Source organism: Moschus berezovskii, chromosome 15, assembly GCF_049115385.1.
Source record: "Moschus berezovskii isolate FMDL1 chromosome 15, NW_MosBer_1.0, whole genome shotgun sequence".
Taxonomy (NCBI): Eukaryota; Metazoa; Chordata; class Mammalia; order Artiodactyla; family Moschidae; genus Moschus; species Moschus berezovskii.
In genome coordinates, this window is record NC_142474.1 from 21,477,853 (window position 1) to 21,498,156 (window position 20,304).

Here is a 20,304-nt window from a genome sequence, read left to right on the forward strand (position 1 = left end):
GGACAATGATGACAAGGTAGCTTGGGTAGACCTACCAGCTGGTAAAACGGTCTCTTTGTTGGGGAAACATTGAGAAGTGGCTGCCACTTACCAGGAGACAGCTCCTGAGCAGAGTTGTAGGGCTGAGGAGAATTGTGAAGCTGCAAGGAGGCAAGCAATTATGTTCCAGGTGGACAGAATTACCTGGACAAAGGCTCAGCACTGACCGAAGGGAGCTAGAAGTCCTGAATTGAGAGACCTTCTTATGTACAGTTTTGGGAGTTGAGATTGTCACAAAAATTAAACAGAGAGGAAAACTCTCATCCTTTTGCTATGGCCAGCAGGGGGAGAAAAATCTCTGGAGGAGGCCGACTTCACATGAAACATAGTTTTGCCTGTGACCAGGTGGGTGACCCCGGAGGAGTCATTTCACCGCTCCTCTTGGAGATTCACTTGCCACACATTCCCCAAGAACAATTCACTGCATCACTCAGTAAAAATGAGAATCTAATGAGATTCAGTGTATAAAGATGTAATATGTGGTTTCTCAGCACTGTTTGACAGTAATTCCAGTGGGTAGAGCCTGACTTGTGCTCACCAGTGTCAGACCCTGGTTAAGCACTTTCCCGTCATCGACCCATTTAAACCTCACACCAGCGTACTGAGAAAGTTTTGCTGGTCATTCTGTTTGGCAGGTGAGAGAACTGTGGTTCTAAGAGAAACTTGCTTGAGATTAAACAGCTAGCAAGGGGTAGAGGCCAAGTAACTCAAGTTCACCTTTGTCCAACCCTTCACCCTATGCCTTGTCATTAGCCCCAGCACAGCCTGAACTAAGGTCCACTCAGCAGAGCTGAGGAGAGCTGGTTGAAGGCCCCTGGATGTAGCCCCAGGGGCTCAAGGGCTCCCTGAAGTGACTTAACCTTGTTAGGCAGCCTTCATCAAGTAGAAAGCCCTTGGGTGAAGTAGCTGTTGGTGCAGACCTCTGTGTGACACTGACCTCTCTTAACCTGAGTCTCCAAGGAGGATAACAGTGGTCCTCCCCTTACAGAATGGCACAAAGCACTGAGATGGTTCCATGGCAAAATGGACAAAGTTTCTCTGGGTCTTTTGTCAGGAAAATCAGATGGTGTTCTGGAAAGAAGAAGCCCGGGGATCCTGACGTGACAGCCCGGGTCAGTCCTCTGCACATGTGATGCAACTGTGTGTAACAGGTGGGTTGCTCCCCACTCCAGGGCAAAGGGGAAATTGAGGGCTTCCGTGTTAGGGCTGAAGGGGGTACTCGAGAGGACCTCATCAATCCTGCTCAGAAGAGAGCAGGGACAAGATGATGGGACCTGCTGGGGGCAGGGGGAAGGTGGCTGAGTACTGAGAGCCAGGGTGTCACCTCTCTAAGCAAGTGTTCCCAGGGATATGGGTTAAAATTCTAGCCCTGCCACTTGCCACCCTGTAACCTTGATGAATCGCTTGTCTTCTGTGAGCCTCAGTTTCCTCATCTGTACAATGGGGACAAGAGCACTTCCTGGCAGAAGGGTGCTGTGAGGAGGTGATGAGGTCAGCTGTGCTGGGGAAGGCAGCCCTCCATCGTGGTGGTGCTGCAGTGGAAGCAGAGGGAGGCTGTCTCTCCGATACCTCAGGTCACTTTCTTGCCCATCCTGGGCCTCAGGTTTTCCCTTTGTAAGATACGAGATTGCAGCTGGATAATCCCAAATGTCCCTTCCAGCTTCAGATCCAGGTCTCTGCTGCCCTGATTGTCCATACCTCACCTCCCCCAAAATCCCAATGGAAGGAATGCCATGGGCCACAGAGAAGGTGCAGAAATGCCTTTTTATTGCCTGGGGTGGAGGGCGAGGAGCATAGGGTGTCCTGACTGTGAGGAGGATATCTGAGAGGTGCCCTTTGACTGGGCTCAGTTGTCACTCCTGACGGATGGTGGCAGCACCGACCGTCCCAGAGGGAGACGGTACAGAGATTCAGTCAAGTCCCCGGAAACCAATCTGGAAGGAGACCCCAGTGTGAGGCATGGACACCCCGGGGCCCTTACCAGCTCCTGCGTTCAGCAGGCACAGCTGCCAGAGTGCTTCCCCACAGACGCTGCAAGCTCTGAGGCTTGGGAGGGACTGGCACCTGTAGTTTAGGGTCTTTCTCTGGCACCTGGCACTGACCCCTCTCCATCCCCTCACCCTCCCACCCCCTCACCTTAGCAACAATGGCTGATGTGAAAAGACTGATCAGGGCCCAGAGGAGCCAGGGTTCAGGGCTCAGTATATGATCAGGATCAGGGATCAGACTGAGATACGGGCCAGTGTCAGGGCTCAGTCAACAACTTGAGTTAAACTTCAACCTGACTGCATTCTGGGCTCAGTCAAGGAGCAGAATCAAGCACAATCTGGGTGTGATTAAGGGTCAGGACTCAGGCTGTGACCAAGATCAGGGCCCAGTCTGCTACTAGAGAAGGAAGAGAAGCCAAGCCTTGCTTCTCCTTCTCCACAGGCCCCTGTGGGGAGGTCTCATCCTTCCTCAGCCCAGGACCCCAAGTCCAGTCCTCACCAGCAGGTGGGCATCACAGTGGTTTTTCTCATCTGTCCTCTTCAGTTTACAATTTGTTTTGCGGTTTCCTGAAGTATATCTGAGGGAACAAAATCAGTAGCATTTCTCCAGATCTGGATATAGCTGAATAGAAACTAGATCCCAGTGGCTGCCACCCCCCAGCAGGTCAGACCTACAGCAGTGGGACTTCTTGCATGTCCCTCTGTCTATCTGAGTCTCAGTTTGTTCATCTGTAAAGTGGGCATGATAACAGTACCCACTCCACAGTGTTGTTGAAAGAATACAATGAGATGGTGTATATGAAGCACAGAAGTATGGCCCAGGTAACTGGGTCTGTGGCTATTTTCTAGAAGGACCACCTCCAGGACCCTGACACTGTTACTCAGCCCATTTCTGTTGCCCCCCCAGCCCTAACAACCCCAGTCATGCCAGAGACCCAGGACAATGAAAGCCCCCAGGGGCTGGGGGTGAAGCCACAACTCCTCATCAGAAGGGAAAGGGAAGGGGCAGTGTTCAGTAGCAATGAGTATGGGATATTAGGCTCTCTGGTTTTTCTTTAAATCCGCTCATCAGCATGGCAGTGTTTGAAATTTTTCATTTCTGAGGAAGCCAAGGATCAGAGAGGTGGAACCAGTTGACCAAGACCCCACAGTTGCTAAGAGCAAACCCAGGATTTGAACCCAGATCTGGCCCGTCCTCTTTCTCTCATCAATCTGTGCAGCAGCTTCCGTAGGTTTAAGGAAGGAGGGTGATAGAAGCCCTCCATCTGCAGGGACACCGTTCCCCCAGCCACACTCTCCTGACTTGCTCAGGACCGAGGATCCTGAACTTCTCCAGGGTCCCCTGACCAGGCCTGCCTGTCAAGCAGGCATAGAGCAGGGTGCCTGCCCTTGGAAGCCTGCAGAGGGAGCCCCCCACCGCTTCCCCAGGCTGTGACTTACCGTTGAGGTTCCTAACCAAATTCTCATTCGAGGAGGTGATGACGGTGCGGATTCGTGGGCACAGCTGAGGGTCACAGGACACCAGGGAGAGACACAGCGAGAGATGGAGAGAGGAAGGCAGGAGCGATGTTGGGAGGGGGTGGGGGGAGAGGAGAGACGGGAGAGAAAGAGGACTGATCATTATCCACCGGGAGCACCCTGCCACCACCCCAGAGGTGCTCACTACTCGGGACCTTACAGCTTCTGGCCCTTAGGAATCTCTAACAATGGAAACCTAGAAGGCCCAAATCTGAGAGCCAGAGTATGCTAGAATCCTAAAACTTCAGAAGATTAAAGCCTTAAAATCTAGACTTTTAACATTCCAGCATGCTATGCTCTTAGAAACCTTGACCTTGGAACATTGGAATTTTAATCAGTCAAATGAGGCCCTGGAACCATAGAGAAGTGTTTCCAATGATTTCGTGTGTATACAATCCTCACAGATCTCATGAAAATGCAAATTCTTGAGTCAGCAGGTCTGGGGTAGGACCTGAGAGTCTGCGTTTCTAGCAGGTGTCCAGATGAGGTCAGTGTTACTATTCTGAGAACCACAGCTTGAGCAGTGCCCCTCCAGTTTCGTAAATCACAGTCTTCTGGAGGAATTTTTCCCCCATAAACCGTGATCCCCAGCCAAATCCCAGAGTTACTAATTTAGAATCATTTCTGGCACATGGTACATGTGGTTTGCATATGATGCACAGGAATCTTACAGTATGTGTACTTTTTATATTTAAATGAATTAAATAAAATTGTATTCAATAAAGAAGAATATTGCTAAAAGGCCTACTGGCGGTACATGGGTATGGTATATGATTCAAGTTGGAACCCAGTGATTTCAGCTCATATCAGATCCCTCCTACCCTTCTCCCCACACCAGGCCGAGTGAAGGAGGGGAGCAGCAGCTGACAGCCCAAAGGAAGTAGGCCCCTCAGAAGGGAAGATGCCCAAAGAGTACGGCCCACCCAGGGAAGGTCACCCCCACTCCCCACCTGGCCTGGCTCTGAGCTGCCGGAAGTGGGGCACTCACCACAAACTGCACTAGGTAGGCCTCCACTTCATTCACAAGTGTGGTCAAAGTCCTTCTGATATCGCTGATCAGTCCAGTGAGGCTGGAGACGGGCCTGATAAAGACCAGTGAAGTGGGCAGAGCAGCCAAGGAGGAACAGTGGGAAGAGGGCGGGAGACAGTGGAGCACCTTGAAGTCAGGTGACTTGAGCTTCTACTCAGGGGATCATCACCTGGAGCCACATGACTGACCAGCAGCTCATGAGAGTCCCATCACAAACATGAGACCTCATCCGTCCATCCATCCATCTATCCTTCCATTCATTCAAGCAGCATATATTTATACAGCAACAACCAGATATGCCAGGAACCAAGCCAGACTGGGGACACAGGAATAAACAAAGCACAAGCAGCTCCCAGTCTGGTAAGTAAGTATGAAAAGATGTGGCTAAGCCTGGCTCCTTCGCGCCTTCAGCCCCCAGCATAACTGTCACCTCCTCAGGGCAGCCCTCCCTGACTGCTGCGTAAGGGAGGGCTTTGTGTCATTGCGCCTGTTCAGTGTGCTGCTCTGCCAGGGAGGGTTGCCATCTGACATTTACCTCGTGGACTGAATGCTTGTCTGTTTGTCATTCCCTCAAGAGAATAAGCTCCATGAGAGCAATTTCTTTGCCTGAAGTCACCGATACATCCTCCAGAGCTCAGAATAGTGACTGCCTGGCATGGAGGATGTGCTCAGCACATTTTTGGCTGAGGTAATAAATGAAGTAAACCTACAATTAAATAGTAATGACAACTTGCGGAAGGTATTCAGAAGGGCAAGAGCAGATTCTTACAAGAGAGAAGAGGAAGAACCTTGTTTTAGACCCTGAGTGATGAGATGTACATTGAGATGGGATGGGAGATAAGTGTACTTGGCATCCATAACAGCCTCTGCATAGGTCTCAAGGTGGAAGGAGTTTGTTTGAGGCTCAGAGTAAATGCTAGTGTGTCTAGGGCAGAGTGGCAAGGGGGAGAGCACCGTGATAAGAGGATGGACCCAAATCAGGTAGACTAGACGGCCCTGGGAGGGCTTGGGATTGTACCCAGAGTGGAGAGAAAAGCCCCCAGAGAGTTTGGAGCAGCAGAGTGGAATGCCATTTTACAGATACTGTCACTGAGACCCAGAAGGCTGGATGATTTATCTGGAGCTATAGGCGAAGCAGTGTCCAGTAGGGCTCAATTTTTTCAAGTGATGGTAGTCTGCAAAGCTTATTTTTGGTTCTGGGGGTCTTTAGGCAACCTGTGATCATATCCCTTGTTGAGGCAGGATGGACTGACCTCTGCTCATGGCTCAGTCTGGTTCCTTGCCAAGGCCAACCTGCACCAGCCATTGCAGTTATATCTCCTCTCCCAGCCATGACTAGCATCAGCCTTTCTCCCTCCACCTTCTTCCCTGGGCTAAACATGCTCTTTCAAGCACACAATTTAAGATGTAGATTTGGTATGTTACCAGAAACCAGTGATTTAAAAGGAGAGGATTCAGTTTTCAAGATCTTATTTTGGGAATTTCCCAGTGCGTGGAGGATGATTTGGGGACAATCTGAAATTAGAGCCCGTGGTAGGCATTTACTACTCCTCTTGCCCTCCTAACTAGAGGCAAGAAGGTAAACACAGTGAATTATTATTATTATCACTATATTATTATTATTGAGGGACATTATATAATATGAGAAGGGTCAGTTCTTCAAATAGACATAAGAGTTTAAATGTGCAAGCATCTAACAAGAGAGCTTCAAAAAGCATGAAGCAAAAACAGATAAAGCTGCAAGGTGAAATATGCAAATTCACAGTTATGGCTGGAGAGGTCAACACTGCTGTCTCAGCTAGGGGAAGAACCGAGAGACAGAAAGTCAACATGGATATTATGATTACTGAGAGCACAGTGCCAGGCTGTGTGCTAAACACTTGCATCTTCTCCTTTGGTCAACACAGTAGCCTATGAATCAGGCGTTACTACCATCCTCAGTTTAAAATGAACACTGGAGCTCCTAGAGCTAGAATGATGATAAAACCATAAGTCAGTGGCAAAGCTAGCTTGTCTCCAGAGTTTCACCTCTTTTTCACCATATTCTGCTCCCTCCCAGATTTAGGAATAGGGCTGAAATTAGGAGTTCCAACTCCTCTGGGAGTCCCGCTCTGCTGAGATATCTGGGCCTGACCTGTTCACGACGGGGAGTGAGATCTTGGCTGGTGTGTAGGTGCAGTCTCCCATGACCAGCATTAAGGTACCATTTTCAGCAATTTTAAAGCTGATACTTGTCTGTAGGACAAAGTTGAGGGTCAGGTCAACAACCGCACCCAACAGAGGCCTGTAGGGAATAAGATTCACAGTTAACAGAGGTGGAGAAATCCCTTCTTGTTGCTCACTTGAGTCCCCTTCTCTGTGGACATTATATAGGGCGTCTATGGACAATGTCAATATTGTCTGTGTGCTTTACAGAATCGACATTCTTATATTAGGTTTTTCTTCTCCTGGCCACAAGGGTTTCTCTCATGTGAAATTTCTATACAGTATTACACTGATGATTAAAATAAATATAATCGTCAACATTTCTTTAGCACAAATTCTGTGTTAGGTATTTCAAACAAAAATATTTTACCTGGATTAACTCATTTAATCATGACCGCACTACCATGACAGAAAATTACTCTCTCTATTTTCAGAATGTGGAAACACTTGGTATAGAGAGGTTAAGTAACTATCCCCCAAGATCTCATAGCTATTAAATGATGAAATCATAGTGCATTTAATTGATAAAGACTCTGCTGCACATCTTCATTTTATCTCTTTATATCTTTAAAATAATCAAAACACTTAAAAATTATAGTTTCCATATAATTTTCATATGCTATTCGTTACATACTGTACAATACTATGTGGCCCATACTGGTCACTATCATTTAAAGAGAATCTTTAGAGACAAAGTGATGCTGCAGGAAACTTCATCAAAGGGTTATAAATGTTCGATCTTCTCAGTTTTCAAGTTTTATAATTAGATAAGCATGATGATTTTGGACATATATTTCATGGAGGATTTTTTAGCAAAAGATTGGTTATGGCTAATGTTTCTTAGAACATTTTAAATGTTAAGATTTCAGGTGTGTTTGACTCTTTGCGAGCCCATGGACCATAACCCACCAGGCTCCTCTGTCCATGGGATTCTCCAGGAAAGAATACTGGAGTTGGTAGTCACTCCCTTTTCCAGGGGATCCACCCTCTGGGCCACCAGGGAAGCCCAAAAATGCTGGAGTGGGTAGCCATTTCCTTCTCAAGGGGATCCTTCCAACCCAGAGATTGAACCCAGATCTTCCACATTGCAGGCAGATTCTTTACCATATGGAACCACCAAGGAAGCCCTTAGACCTGGAAAGGTCTCCTTCTTTTACAGATTGGGAGACCAAGTCAGAAGCATGGAAAAGTACCTGATGCCAGATTGGAGATCTATTGGCATACTGCACTGCATCGCGCAAACCTCAGATTCTAACCAGTACTCACAGGGTCAGGATGACCTTAGCGGTGATGGGGATACGCAGGTTGATGCTTGTGCCTTCAGAAGTCCCTTGGAATGTGATATTCCCGATATTGATGCTCCTGATTGTCAACCTGTGCAAAAACCACAATTCACCCTTGTCATTTCTCAGGCAGCCATGTCTGGGCTCTTCTCTATGCCAGTCTCATGCTTAGCGTTCGAGCCTGACTGACTTTGCCTGCTTTGGTCTTCATGACAGCCCAGTTCAGAGGCTGGATTCTCTCCACTGGATGGCATGGCAGGAGACGGCTGTAATTCCCCCAAGACTCCAGGGTGAATATGTGCCAGAGTCAGAATTTGGTTTCTTAAAAACTTAAAGTATAGTTGCTTTACAGTGTTGTGATAGTTACAGGTGTACAGCAAAGTGATTCAGCTACATATGGATAGATAGATATGTGTGTGTGCTAGTCACTTCAGTCATGTTCGATTCTTTGCGACTGTAGCTCATCAGGCTCCTCTGTCCACCAGGCTCCTCTTGGTTCTCTAGGCAAGACTACTTGAGTGGGTTGCCTTTTCCTTCTCCAGTAGATGGATATAGATATAGGTATATATAGATAGAGATAGAGATACTTTTCATTTCACATTTTTCCACTTACAGGTGGTTACAAAATGTTGAGCATAGTCCCTGTGTTATACAGTAGGTCCTTGTTGGTTGCCTACTTCATATACAGCAGTGTGTATATGTTACTGCCAGACTCCTCATTTATCTCCCACACTGCGTTCCCTTTTGGTAGCCATAAGTTGTTTTTTCTATGTCCATCAGTCTGTTTCTGTTTTGTGTAAGTTCATAGCCTCATCTTTCAGATTCCACGTATAAGTGATATCATGTGATGTTTGTCTTTCTCTGAATTCACTTCGTACGATTATCTCTACATCCTTCCATTTGTTGCTGTAAACAGCATTATTTCATTCTTTTTTAGCAGAGCCAGATTTTGAACCCAGCACTGCTTGGCTCCCAGACTTCATGTATGGGGCCATGTATATGGTATAAATTCTAGTTTCCTCTGTCCTGAGGTCATTCAGACTTTTATACTCAGCTATATTCAGGGAAGAAAAGTTTTACTCCTTGGAAAAGCGACTTTAGGTACCAGCAAACAGGTAGAGACGAGGGTGAAGAGAGCCTTTATCCTGAACCTGAAATCACATGAGAAGAAAGCAAGCCTAGACCTTTAAGAGCCTTGATAGGTCCTGCAGCCCTGCCTCTAATTTTCCCAAACTCTAGAAGAGCTGGCCTCACATCAGTTCCACTCTCAGGGATGAACAAAGTTTCTTTTTTTTTTTTTTTAACTTTTCTGTCTTTGATCTTAAACTTACCTCCCCAAACATATGTATTCTCTTTTGGAACAAAGAACGTCAATGTGAACTCAACATCAGTTCAGTTCAGTTCAGTCGCTCAGTCGTGTCCGACTCTTTGCGACCCCATGAATCACAGCACGCCAGGCCTCCCTGTCCATCACCAACTCCCAGAGTTCACTCAAACCCACCTCCATTGAGTTGGTGATGCCATCCAGCCATCTCATGCTCTGCCATCCCCTTCTCCTCCCACCCCCAATCCCTCCCAGCATCAGAGTCTTTTCCAATGAGTCAGCTCTTCGCATGAGGTGGCCAAAGTATTGGAGTTTCAGCTTTAGCGTCAATCCTTCCAATGAACACCCAGGACTGATCTCCTTTAGGATGGACTGGTGAACTCAACATCAACTCACCGTAAACACCTGGGAGGTAGTGGAAGATTTTTAATATTGTACTTGTCCAACGTGATCTTAGCTTCCTGGATCTTCTCGTTAAGTAACGAGATCTCAGCTTCCTGGATCTTCTCCTTAAGTACCTCCTTCACAGTGATCATCTCCCAACATGTGAAATCCTGGAGTGACTCAAAATCAGCTTTCACTTTCTCAAAGATAGCTGCAAAAGCAATCTCCATTTAGGGTGATACACAACTTATGAAGCAGCTCCTATGCACCAGGAACTAAATGAGACTATTTGCCTCTGTTATTTCATTCAGTCTTTACAACAGCTCCATAAAGTAGGTGTTACTATTATCTGCACTTTCATATGAGGAAATAAAACATCAAAACATTAAGAAATGGGGCTAAAGTCACACAACTAGGAGACCTTGTTCCTTCTATGCTGCTTTCATACTAACATATACTCATCATTCATCAACAAAACAACCAATCCACTTTGTAGGCAAGAGATATTGATTGAACTCCAGCTTCTAATAGTGAAGCTCTAATGAGATACTCAAACAAATGAAATAAATTTGGAAAAAACTAAGAAATGGAAAACGTAGAATCAAGGAAAAATTATGGCTCCAACTCATGAAAGTGGCCAATAGGATTCCCAGGAACAGTCTTGCAGCAGGCCTAGAAAGAAATGACTCATCCAGGAGAAGAAGGACAGAGTGTCCTAATGGGGGTCCTTCAGAGAAAAAGGGATTTGATAGAATGATGGCAGATGTAGAATGTCACATTTGGAAAGAATTAAGAATATATATTTTGAAAGCAAGTCAAATGAGAAACAAGGCGATAACTAGTCAAGGAAAAGCAAAAGGCTACAGGAAAAGATATGTAATCATAGTAGTTCTACTTGGCTCTGCAACGGATGGTATCACCTGATTATAAGGATGCAAACAGAGATGGAAGCTACTTCTGGTCCTGTAACTTACTAGGTGATCTTGGTGCAGACACTCTGTTTCTGAGCTCAGTTTTATCAGCAATGAAACTGGAAAGTATATTTTTGAAGGGTGCCTGAGGTTGGGGGCGGGAGGAGAAGGGGACGACCGAGAGTGAGACGGCTGGATGGCATCACCAACTCTGTGGACATGAGTTTGAGTGAACTCCGGGAGTTGGTGATGGACAGGGAGGCCTGGTGTGCTGTGATTCATGGGGTCGCAGAGAGTCGGACACGACTGAGCGACTGAACTGAACTGAACTGAACTGAAGTCCTGGCAAGGTTTCAAGGCAGTCATTTTCAGAAGTTAGTTTCTCCTATAAAGAATGTTTGTCAGTGTGCTGGTAATGTTTACAGGAAATGAGAAGGCCAAGTTCTCTTAAGAAATCAGAATTAAAAAGCGATATGACTAACTGGTTTGGGTGGACTCTGGGAGTTGGTGATGGACAGGGAGGCCTGGCGTGCTGCGTTTCATGGGGTGGCAAAGAGTTGGACACGACTGAGTGACTGAACTGAACTGAACTGATGACTAACTGCAAAGGCGGGTAGTTTTAAGCCTACCTAGGTTTGGTAGGGATTAATTTCCAATTAGATAATACAAATTACCAAGAAGACTGAATGACCCAACAGAAGAATATGCTGCAAATATAAATAAAATATTTCATTTAAATAATGTAAATGACAAGTAAAAGATGAAAAATGGAGTGAATTTTTTCAAAATTAGAGAAATAGGAGCCACTGATCATCCCACCTGCTGACTCACGTTCAGTTGCACTGTCATCAATCTCAAGTCCTTTTTTAAGAGCAGATTGCAGCTCTCTCTCAACATTGTTGTCAGGAAGAGATGCTGAAGTCCCAGTGAGCAGGCCGCACAAGAGAACAAGTCTCCAAAGCTGAAACATCTTGTCCTGACACCTGGACAGTCATGGGAGGAACAGGAGTGAGAATTACCCACAGGGAAAGGGGATCTTTGATGAATACCTTTCACTTACACTCAATAGTGCTTGAATGTAGATGTGGCTATCTGCTCTCTTACAGCTGGGCAGCCCAGGTCAGGAAGCTAGAGCAACTTGTACAAAGATACACCACCACTGAGTAGAGGAGATAGTATTTGGAAAGTCACGCTTGACTCCAGGTCAATGCTCTTTACACAGAGGTCATTTGCATTTTCTGACTTCTCTGCCTGGAACATTTCCCTCTTCTTTGCATTTTTACATGAGTCACTTCTTGCTGAGTCTCCAGCTTCAGTAAGATATCATATCTTCTGTAAAGACCACTCTAGGCCCCTTCCCAGGGTCTAGGTCAGGGGCCCTCACTCCACCATCTTGTAGTCTTCATTCTCTGATCAGAGTCCTTGGTACAATTAGTGATGACTTGCCTCCTTTCTCACCAGGCTGTGAACCCCTTAGATAGGGACTGTAACTTTGTGAATTCCCAACTGATAGTAAAAAAACCTGCACCTAATACAGTACAACAAAATAAAGGTTTGCAGAATAAAAGTATGAACAAATAAATGGACACCACATCATGACCCCACATTGCTTACCAGTTTGACACTTCTCCTAATATAATTGATTTCTTAATTTGCTATATTGAGAATATTAGCTAATTCATGTGGCCCTATCCCTCTGCCTCTTGGCCCCAGAGCCTTTTGAAGATCTCCATGTGGGGTGAGATTAAGGGGAAAGCCCACCATTCACAGGTTTGGAGGAAAATACTTACAAAATCCGTACTCCCATGCACAGTCTCCTGGAATTCTGCTGGGTGGTGATGGCCCTTATATGGTGGTGTTGGGGTGGGAGGCTGCCCCTGGAAACAAGCCCTGGGTCCAGGGCCATCCAAGGAGACTCCAAAGAAAATAATGCTTGTCTAGAGTGAACAGAGAGAGACTTCCAAAGCAAAGGTCACCCAGGATGCTTGAATTGAAATGGGTGGATATGGAGAGGACTCTGTGCCAAGACTAAGAGCAGGTTCTCATGGCAACTCCAGCTGCCAAGATAGTGGCCATTGTCGGTGAGGTTTGGGGTAAAGACTGAGAATGGATGAACTGGAGAATGTTGTGATAGGAGGACCCATAGTGATCATCCAGCCTAATTTTGTCATCATTTGGAAACTCAGTTCAAGAGAAGGAGAGCAACCAGCTTGAGGTCACCCAGTAAGACATGGACAGAGATTGCTAGAATTATGCCCCATGGAGTCAGGGTCAGGGACTAGTGAGTCATTGTTTCCAACTCTTCTCTGATTTTTGAGTGCTCTCCACCACATCCCTCACAGTGGAGCCAGCCTCAGGACAGATGTTTGTAATGATTCATTGCTCAATACCATCCTCCGAAGTCTGCCTACTCATTTAACTGGCAGAGTCCTCCCCGAGAGACAACAGTATCTGCCTGCAAAATACCTTCTTTTATGCGGTCTGCCTCTGCACACTTGCCCCCAACCCCTCTGCTCCCAATGCAGCAGCCAGAGGGGTCTCATCCAGTGAAACCCAAAGTCCCCATCACGGTCCCCGTGTCATCTGCTCACTGCACCTCCAAACCATCTCCCTCTCCCTCCACGGTCCCTACTGTCTTCCTTCTGTTCTAGAAAGATCCCAGCCTTTTTTCTGCCTTGGGACTCTGCACACCATTCCATCCTCCTAGAACTCTCCTTCCTAACTGTCACTGGCTCTCGACATCTCCTCACAAACTGTGACCATCCACCAGGTGGTCCCTCTGTTTCCCCCGACTCATCTTCTGGTTGGCTTCTTTCATAGCAAATTATCATCATTTGGCTTTTTTCTCTTGTTCTCTGCCCTCAGCAACTTGTTACCATCCTTTGCTCTGTAGCTTTCCTCTCATATGGGTCCCCCAAACCTTGACCTGGCCATAGAATGCTCCAAGCCTCTCTGGAGCATCGTATAAAGCCATCCACTCCCTGGGAAGATGGTAAGGGTCCCATCACCAGAAATGCTCAGGAACTTGGCCAGATGGCTGCTAAGATCCTGTGTGATTCGATGTAACTGTGAGCCATGATTCTAAACCTCCTTAGTCTCTACAAAAACCACTGTTACACATTTGTATGACTCTTCTTCCCAGATATTTTTTCTCCCTGAGTCTGGCTCACGGAGAGCTATGATTCTGAGCTATGGAACATGGAGCTATGGTTCCCTCAGGCTTCCTGCCTCTTTCCTTTTCTCAACCTCCCTGCCTCCCAAGACCCCACCTCCACCTGGCCATGGCCTCCTGGAATCACAGTGGCTGGTGCTATTTCTCAGCATGGACCACACCCAGGACAAAGCCAGCTTCTTGCACTGATATCAGTCTCCTCTCATGGCTGAGCTTTGAAGTGAAACGATCTTCATGCTTGATCCCTGGTGGTGAGTCTGGGGCTGGAACACAAGTTCCTACTTTCTAAGGAACCATGTTCTCACGGTGTCTCACTCCTTTAGAGGTTCATTGGCTCTAATTCACTTGAAGACAGAACTTCACCACACAGTCAATGTCTCCCATCTGCTAAAGCACTTAGGGGACTCCCGAGCTTCGTACACACTAAACTAAATCTACCAAAGTGGAGAGAAACCATGTCTTCCTTCTCTCTGAGGCCCTCTGTCCTCTGCTCCCTACAGTGTGTTTGGAACTCTTGAAGAAGCATATTCATACTTACACATAGGAAGACATGAACATTCAACATGCATGCATGCATACCTGCAAGAACAAGACAGCATCACTAGATTCAAGAAAACACCTAAAATTCAGTTCAGTTCAGTTCAGTTCAGTCGCTCAGTCGTGTCCGACTCTTAGCGACCCCATGAAGCACAGCTCGCCAGGCCTCCCTGTCCATCACCAACTCCCGGAGTTCACTCAAACTCATGTCCATCGAGTCGGTGATGCCATCCAGCCACCTCATTCTCTGTCGTCCCCGTCTCCTCCTACCCCCAATCGCTCCCAGCATCAGAGTCTTTTCCAGTGAGTCAACTCGTCCCATGAGGTGGCCAAAGTATTGCAGTTTCAGCTTTAGCATCAGTCCTTCCAATGAACACCCAGGATTGATCTCCTCTAGAATGGACTGGTTGGATCTCCTTGCAGTCCAAGGGACTCTCAAGAGTCTTCTCCAGCACCACAGTTCAAAAGCATCAATTCTTCGGTGATCAGCTTGAGACCATGTTACCAGAGTTCTGGTGAAAAAAGGTCTCTATGCACAAAAAGGGCTATGGGTGTCCACAGATTGCCTGGGTTTGTTTTTGTCCTTAAAGATACAGTTAAGATACAATTATCTGACAGAGTTCACTAGAAAGTGAAGCCATACAAAGGGAATGAGACACTGTATCCTTTCAGTGCCTGGATCCAGCTGTGCCTGATGTCCTCTGTGCCCTAGACTTTCCAGTTCAAATACATTTCTCCCTCCTATCTTTTTTGTTGAAGTTGGTGTGATTTGGGTCCTGCTATTCAAACCCACAGTAAGTCCTGACTCAGCACACTTGTAGACTCACATCTGCTTCCTCCCTTCTGATGACTACTCGAGGGTCACATGACCACACTGGAAACGTAACAGACTTCAAAGCCTCAGAAGATCTCAGAATTCAAAATTTAACCTCTTTGCTGAAAAGTCTGGTGAGCTTGTGGCCCAGAGAAGGAGAAAGACTCATCCAAGACTACATCCAAACGTTCAAAGTGGTTTGAACCTCACTTACTTTCCTCTTTCATTTCATCTCTTTTGGTTTGGTTGACATTTTCTACTTTGGGCAATAGTCTTAGGGGGGGAAAAAAAGACTAACCAGAATCACCTCGTAAGTTTCTTTAAATTATAGATGCTTGAGCCCCTCCCTAGGTACTTAGGCTCAGGGGCTCCAGGGTGGCTGACCAGAAATGGAAGTGACTGGACTAGATGGCTCAAAGGTACTTTCTACCTTGAGTTCTACGAGCTGTGACCCCCATGCCATCCTCTGGAACCTCAGCTCCACCTAGACATCACCTCACAACCCAATATGCTTATGCGGCTTCATCTTGTTTCCTCTTCTCAGCAACCACACAGAGGGTGTTACTGCCCCCATTTCCCAGCTGAGGAACGTGAGGTTCAGGAGGGCAGGATGACTTGTTCAAGGTCACAAGGATAGGAAGGGGCAGAGCTGGATAGTGACCCAGTTCTGTGCCTTCTCCCATCGAGGTCGGCTGTTCCAGCTCCCATGCTCTGGGGGCAGCAGCGAGTTGCATTCTTTGGCCCGAGTGTCCAGCACCCAGGAAGGCCACAGGTGAACGGCTGGCCCTGGGCTTGGCCCTGCAGGTCCGCTTTAGCCATTGGTGCTCACGACAACCCTATGAGGAGACTTGAAGCCCCATTCTCCAGCTGAGGAAACTGAGGCTCAGGGAAGAGCGGTGACTCACACATGTCCCACATGGACATGGCCCAGCATTTGGGTCACCAGGGAAAGACCTTTCACCCAGATCACACTGAGGCCAACTGGTTTGGCAGGAGCGTCTTTGGACTTAATACCCTGTTTGTTCCTCGAACTCTGCTGTTTGATTTGGTTGTAACGCCTGGTGCACTGGGCCTGTGTCAACCCAGAACATCCGGTCCAGGAAGCACAGATGGGTGGCCACTGGACATCAGACTGGGAGCACTGGCAGAGAGCTCTGGGTCATCCAGGGTTAATCTCCATTTTCCCTCCTGCTTCTCAATAGGAACCTGTATGCCTCATCTGGACATGAACGTGGCCAGGGAAGAATAGGGGCAGGGCTGGAGGCTTGGGGAGCCAGTGTTCTCCACGCTGACTGTGATCCCACCATCAGAGCACAGAGCAGGTACCTGAGCTTGGGGTTCGGATGTTGAGGAGCCCATCCAGCAGAACCTTGGACCTGTCAGCAGACCACCCTCCCAGGCAGTCTGTGCCCAGTTTTGCAAACACTGGGGTCCCTCTTCCCCTAGTTGTGAGCACAGAGCTGAAGTCCGTGTTAAAATCTTGTGAAGGCAGTTTTCCCGACTCAGGAACACAGGACAAGGGCCTGAGTGTGATGTAGTGAATTCAATCCGGTTTTGCCCCAGGCTTCACCTGGTAAAATGGGTAAATGACCCTGTGCTTGGATCCTGGCGGCAAAAGGAAATTAAAAGCATACCGCGGGGGTGGTGCTCACACCCCGGCTTCAGTGCTGGGCCAGCTGTGTTTGAATCCTGTCTCTCTTCCTGTTACAGGCTGTGCAGTCTGGACAAGGAGTTCCATCTCCCTGAGCCTCAGGCCTCTGTGTGTGAAATGGGACTAAAGATGGGATTGTCCTCCAGGTGTGTGGTGTGTCTGCAGTGGGATAATGTGTATGAAGGGTGGAGCATGAGGTAAACCCTGATATGCAGTAACACCAGAGCTGAAATGATGGTGACAGCTGCTCCTGTTGTCCGATCACTTCTCTCCCTCCACCTCAGGTCTCCCATCTGCACTTGGCCCTACCCCAGAGGGCTATGGGGAATATGAAGTGAGACGATAAAGCATCCAGCATGCTTAATGCTTAATCAATGGCTGATGCCCCTCACCTCCCTTGGCAGGTGCGCTTCCTCATAAGCCTCACTTTCCCTTCTGGGGCTGAGTTAGCACTGACAGTACTATGGTCCCAAATACAATCTGATTGATTATAGGAACTCGATGAAGCTTTCTGGTAAGAAGCCCTTGCAGGCAGCTCCTGGACTTGGAGGGAAGGATTGATTAGTGAAGTCTGCCACTGGTTCAGGAGGGGAGAGTGGAGGCACTGTGTGTTTGCCACTGTGGGACCAGGTCATATCCAATGGCCCTTTATCCAGCAATGGGCACACCAACACCACACGTTCATGGAGGGTGGGACTCTGGGACCTGCCTGGGGCTGGGGAGAGGAGAAGGAGACCCCTACCTAGGTCCCAGTTTTGGCTCTGTTAGTAGCCTGCTTTGTGACTCTGAGTATGATGTTTGTTTGCTCTCAGACTTTCTGTTTCCTCTAACTGCAAAATGAACAGAGGTTTTCTGCTAGGCAACTGACCCCTCAGGGCTTTGAGAGGTTTCAGGAAAACCTGGTGGCTACATGCTACATTCCCACCAGCTGGGGCAGCCCACACTCTTGCTTTGACCAGCTCCTTGGGCACAGTGATTACAACCCATTCTCTGAAGCCATAAGGGTCAAGACCATTGTGTTCATGGCCAGGGCCTGACATAGAGTAGACACTCAAATAGTTATTACAGCTTGCAGAAGCATTTTTCATTAATGCTGATTAATTAAAATGTACACATTTAAGAAAGTATGCATTTCATTATAAAAAGACAGAAGCTTTGGCTAGAGTCAGCCTTGGATGTGCATCCTAGATTTCTCCCTTTTGGCTGTGCGACAGCAGGCAAGTGACCTAATGTCTCAGCTTTTTTTTTTTAACCATGAAATTAGAACTAGAGTGTTCTCTAACTTAGAAGAGTTGCTGGGAGGATTAAATAAGGAAATGTCAGTAGAGAGCCCATGGCAGCCCCGGCTGTAGAAGGTTCTCCATGGATAATAGTGATCATCATCATTGCTAGTATTTCAAAACATAGTAGTGAATGGTGACCTAAGTAGCATTAGCAGCCCAGGAAAATGGGGAGGGTGACAAGGGGCAGTGTGTGCAGTTCTTAAAAGTATGATAGGCCTGGGCTCAAGTCATGGCATTGCTACTTACTAGCCTTATGAGCTTTCCCTCTCAGAGACTCAGCTTACTCACCTGTAAAGTGGGCACAATGGGTGTACCAAATCACTGAACTGGTCTGACGGGTACACAGTTAGCACGTGTAAACCTGGACTCGCAGTCCCTCAAGTTGTGCTTTCTTCCTCTTACACTGGAGTAGGAGCCTCATGAGGCAGGGATCTTATCTGTTTTGTGCCCTGACATGTCCCCTGTGTCACAACGATGCCTTGTGATCGTCGCTGATGGGCACGTTTCCTGACGTGTTGTTGTTGCTGTTATTATAGCACAGAGACCAGGGGCCCTGCCCACGGGTGACTTCCCTGAGGGAAAGCACATTGCTCTGTTTTCAAGTACTTTCCATGCACGTCTGCCTCTCCCGACACTGGACTTCTGTTGCATTGACACCCACCCCTACCTTCTCTCTGGTCCATCCCTGTTCAGGTGACCACAGGTATTTGTGGTGGCCAAAGGTGTGGGCCTGACTAGCCTGAGGTTTCTCCCTGACACATTACTCCAGCTAGTGGGGATGTAGCCAGTAGTCCGCAGATATTCCTGACCACCTCTCAAAGCCCTGAGAGTTCCGCTGTGTAGCAGGAAACCTCTGTTCATTTTGTCATTAGAGCAAATGGAGACCCTGGAGAAAATGAACATCTTACTCAGAGTCACAAAGCAGGTTATAAACTGAGAAATGACTGGAACCCAGATCAGGGTCCCTCCTCCATCCCGCATCACTAGGCAGGTCCCAGAGTCCCACCCTCCATGAACGTGTGGTGTCCACATGCCCAACACTGGTCGGAGGGACCATTAGGGGTGAGCTGGTCCTGCCCTGGCAAGCATGCAGTCATTCCACTCTTCCCTCTGAACTTGTGGCAGACATCACTAATCAGTCCTGCCCTCCAAGCCCAGGAGTGCCTGGGAGGGCTTCTCTGCGGAAAGCTCCATCCTTTGTCTACAACCAATGAGGTATACTTGACACCTTAGTTCTTAGAGTCTCTAACATGGTCCTGGACTGGAAGCTGAGACTTAGTGAGAATCACACTTTCCAACCAAGGGAGTCAGAATTTCTAGACACAGGTCTATACACCAGTCAGCAAGGGAGTCAGAATTTGTAGACACAAGTCTACTGGAAGTCTGAGCCCATCTAGCTCATGTGGTCTTTATGGCACACAAACATAAGAAATGTAGTTGCCTTTGATTAAGCGTAAAGCATATTGGATCTCCTCACCTCATCCCCTCCATAACCCTGTGCAGTGGCGTCACTGCAGATAGGGGATCTGAGGTGGAGGGGAGTGAAGTGACCAGACGCCAGCAATAATTACAGTCATCATCATCACTGTTGTAGCCGTGCATAAGGGGCCTGCACACATGATCCCTCCACATCCTCACAGCACACCTGTGAGGACAGTCATAGTTCATTTCACATTAGGGGACCTGAGGTTAAGGGAGATGAAGCCCCTTGTCCAGGAACCACAGCCAGCAACAGACAAAGAGAGGATTCAAACCCAGTGTGCCTGACCCCAAAACTGGGCCTGACAACCACGCCCTCGGTACACATTTCATTTACATTTTGCCACCAGGATCCGGGCACCAGGTTTTATTCATTTACTTACTCATTTTTGCTCATTTTATAATGGGGCAGCTGAAGCCTGGGGCCAACACTGTGTCTGAGTTCACCACATCTCTCTGGAACCCCTGGGCCTTGGCTCTGAGGTGAGAAAAAGTCTCTTCACAAGAGTTTGGCTCAGCCCTGAGCTCTGTGCCCACAACCAGGGAAAGAGGGACCTGTGCTATTTGCAGAACTGGGTACAGACAGCCAAGAGGGTGGTCTGCTGACAGGTTCAAAGCTCTGCTGGATGGGGTCCCCCATGTCCCAGGCCCAGCCTTGGGCACCTGGCCTGCCACCTTCTCCCTGC

General features: G+C 47.7%; 1 protein-coding gene across 1 annotated transcript; it reads right to left on the minus strand.

Annotated features, from left to right (window-relative positions):
* Window positions 1-1,795: 1,795 nt before the first annotated feature.
* LOC148775371 (short palate, lung and nasal epithelium carcinoma-associated protein 2B-like) lies at window positions 1,796-11,866 on the minus strand. Its single transcript, XM_088844374.1, has 9 exons — window positions 11,743-11,866; window positions 11,502-11,665; window positions 9,784-9,982; window positions 8,047-8,154; window positions 6,710-6,859; window positions 4,534-4,627; window positions 3,468-3,531; window positions 2,527-2,605; window positions 1,796-1,973 (listed from the first exon to the last, which is right to left on the minus strand). The coding sequence occupies exons 2-8, from the start codon at window positions 11,650-11,652 to the stop codon at window positions 2,568-2,570; spliced, it is 804 nt and encodes a 267-aa protein (XP_088700500.1). The 5' UTR covers window positions 11,653-11,665; window positions 11,743-11,866; the 3' UTR covers window positions 1,796-1,973; window positions 2,527-2,567.
* Between the last annotated feature and the right edge of the window lie 8,438 nt (window positions 11,867-20,304).

Bases quoted from the DNA above. Each gene is read 5' to 3' on its own strand.
- LOC148775371 (XM_088844374.1), bottom strand. From the start codon at position 11,652: ATGTTTCAGCTTTGGAGACTTGTTCTCTTGTGCGGCCTGCTCACTGGG. The intron at 9,983-11,501 runs GTGGGATGATCA...TTGCTTTTGCAG, and splicing joins AACTGAACGTGAGTCAGCAG to CTATCTTTGAGAAAGTGAAA. The intron at 3,532-4,533 runs GTGAGTGCCCCA...TGTGACCCTCAG, and splicing joins CCTACCTAGTGCAGTTTGTG to CTGTGCCCACGAATCCGCAC.